Source organism: Buceros rhinoceros, unplaced genomic scaffold (assembly GCF_000710305.1).
Source record: "Buceros rhinoceros silvestris isolate BGI_N320 unplaced genomic scaffold, ASM71030v1 scaffold33307, whole genome shotgun sequence".
Lineage (NCBI taxonomy): Eukaryota > Metazoa > Chordata > Aves > Bucerotiformes > Bucerotidae > Buceros > Buceros rhinoceros.
In genome coordinates, this window is record NW_010420954.1 from 10,292 (window position 1) to 11,697 (window position 1,406).

General features: G+C 55.9%; 1 protein-coding gene across 1 annotated transcript in view; it reads left to right on the top strand.

The window, feature by feature from the left end:
- Positions 1–1,406, top strand: part of LOC104496392 (cell adhesion molecule 1-like) — a 7,645-nt gene that overhangs the window by 1,258 nt on the left and 4,981 nt on the right. Inside the window, exon 2 of the mRNA XM_010139498.1 lies at positions 158–310. Coding sequence (XP_010137800.1) covers positions 158–310 — 153 coding nt within the window. The remainder of the gene's footprint in view (positions 1–157; positions 311–1,406) is intronic.

Sequence of the window (1,406 nt, forward strand, 5' to 3'; positions counted from 1 at the left end):
CCTTACAGGCAAGCAGCAGGCTGGAAGCTGCAGCCAGGGACCCGGGGGGTGCTTGTCCAGATGCTGCTGCAGTTTTTAGAGACCTTTGACTGGTATGTGGTGGGAGGGGACGCTGCCTCTCTCGTGGCGGTCACTAAGGGTGTGCTTTGCTCCGCAGCGCTGAAGGACAGCAGGTTCCAGCTGGTGAACTTCTCCAACAGCGAGCTCCGAGTGTCCTTGACCAACGTCTCCATTTCTGATGAGGGAAAGTACTTTTGCCAGCTCTACACTGATCCCCCCCAGGAAATCTATACCACCATTACAGTGCTCGGTAAGGACCCAGTAGTTGCTCGTGGTGAACTTCATTATCCCCGGACAGCCGGGGCAAGCAGCTGGGGGCTCCCCATGGCATTCGGAGAGCTCCAGCCCCGCAGAGAGAGCTGCAGCTCTCCACTGCCAATACACAGCGAGGGCTGGAACATTGGCGCTCTGCCCCTGGAGACCAGCTCAGCTCCTCAGCAGCTCAGTGCAGCTCAGCACTTGAACCTGCAGACTCAAGGTTTTCCAGGGTTGCCAGCAAATACCATGCAGGTTGTCCAGTAGCGTGCCACAGCCCTTGCATCGCCTTCCTGCCTTGCAAGGGGTCCCTGGCTGCACCCCAAGCCTCCCTTTGTGGGCTATGTCCAGATCCGTGTGATTCTCGGGTCTTCCCCTTTTTGTTCACAGGCAAGTTTGGGCTTGAGAGGGTAAGCAGAGGTGGAAGCGTGAGGTGTTCATTTCCAAACCTCCCTTTTACCTGGGCAGGTCGCCTGGAGGGGCTGCAGGGTTTTCCTGCCCTTTGTGGAGCAGGGTTGAACGGCAGCCTTCGTCTGCAGACAGCCTGCAGGGGTGAGTTGTTTGTGCTGTCTCTGCTCTTCAGGAGCATCGAGCGAGTCGTTTAGCTTTTTGGACAGAGTTGTTTGTTTTTTTGGATGAGTCAGGACCTGCTGAAGGAATGTCTGGAAGGAATGTCTGTGCAGCCCCGGGCTGGGCTGGGCAGGGCAGGGCAGCAGGAGCTGTGCGAGACAAGCCCTGTTCTCTTTAGGGCAAGAGAAGGCACGTGTAGGAGGAAGCGAGGCAGATAAGTTGCGGCGGTTTCACCTCATTCAGTGAAGGGAGAAAGGAGTCAGCCCAGAAGTAAAGGCTGCAGAAAACATCTTTCAGTAATTACCTGATGCGCAGAGAGGAAACGACTGAACGCAAACGCTCTGCAGCGGGGTACAAGTGTTCGGTTTGGATTTGGTGTCTTCAGTAACGAGGCTGCTCTGATGACGTGCTGAGTCTGTTCTCCAGAACTTGGGGGTTGGAGAGGTTTTGGTTCCATGGCAGGTGGCAGTGCTTTTGCCCGTCTGTGATACTTGTTACGGGTCGGTATTGCTGGCAGCAAT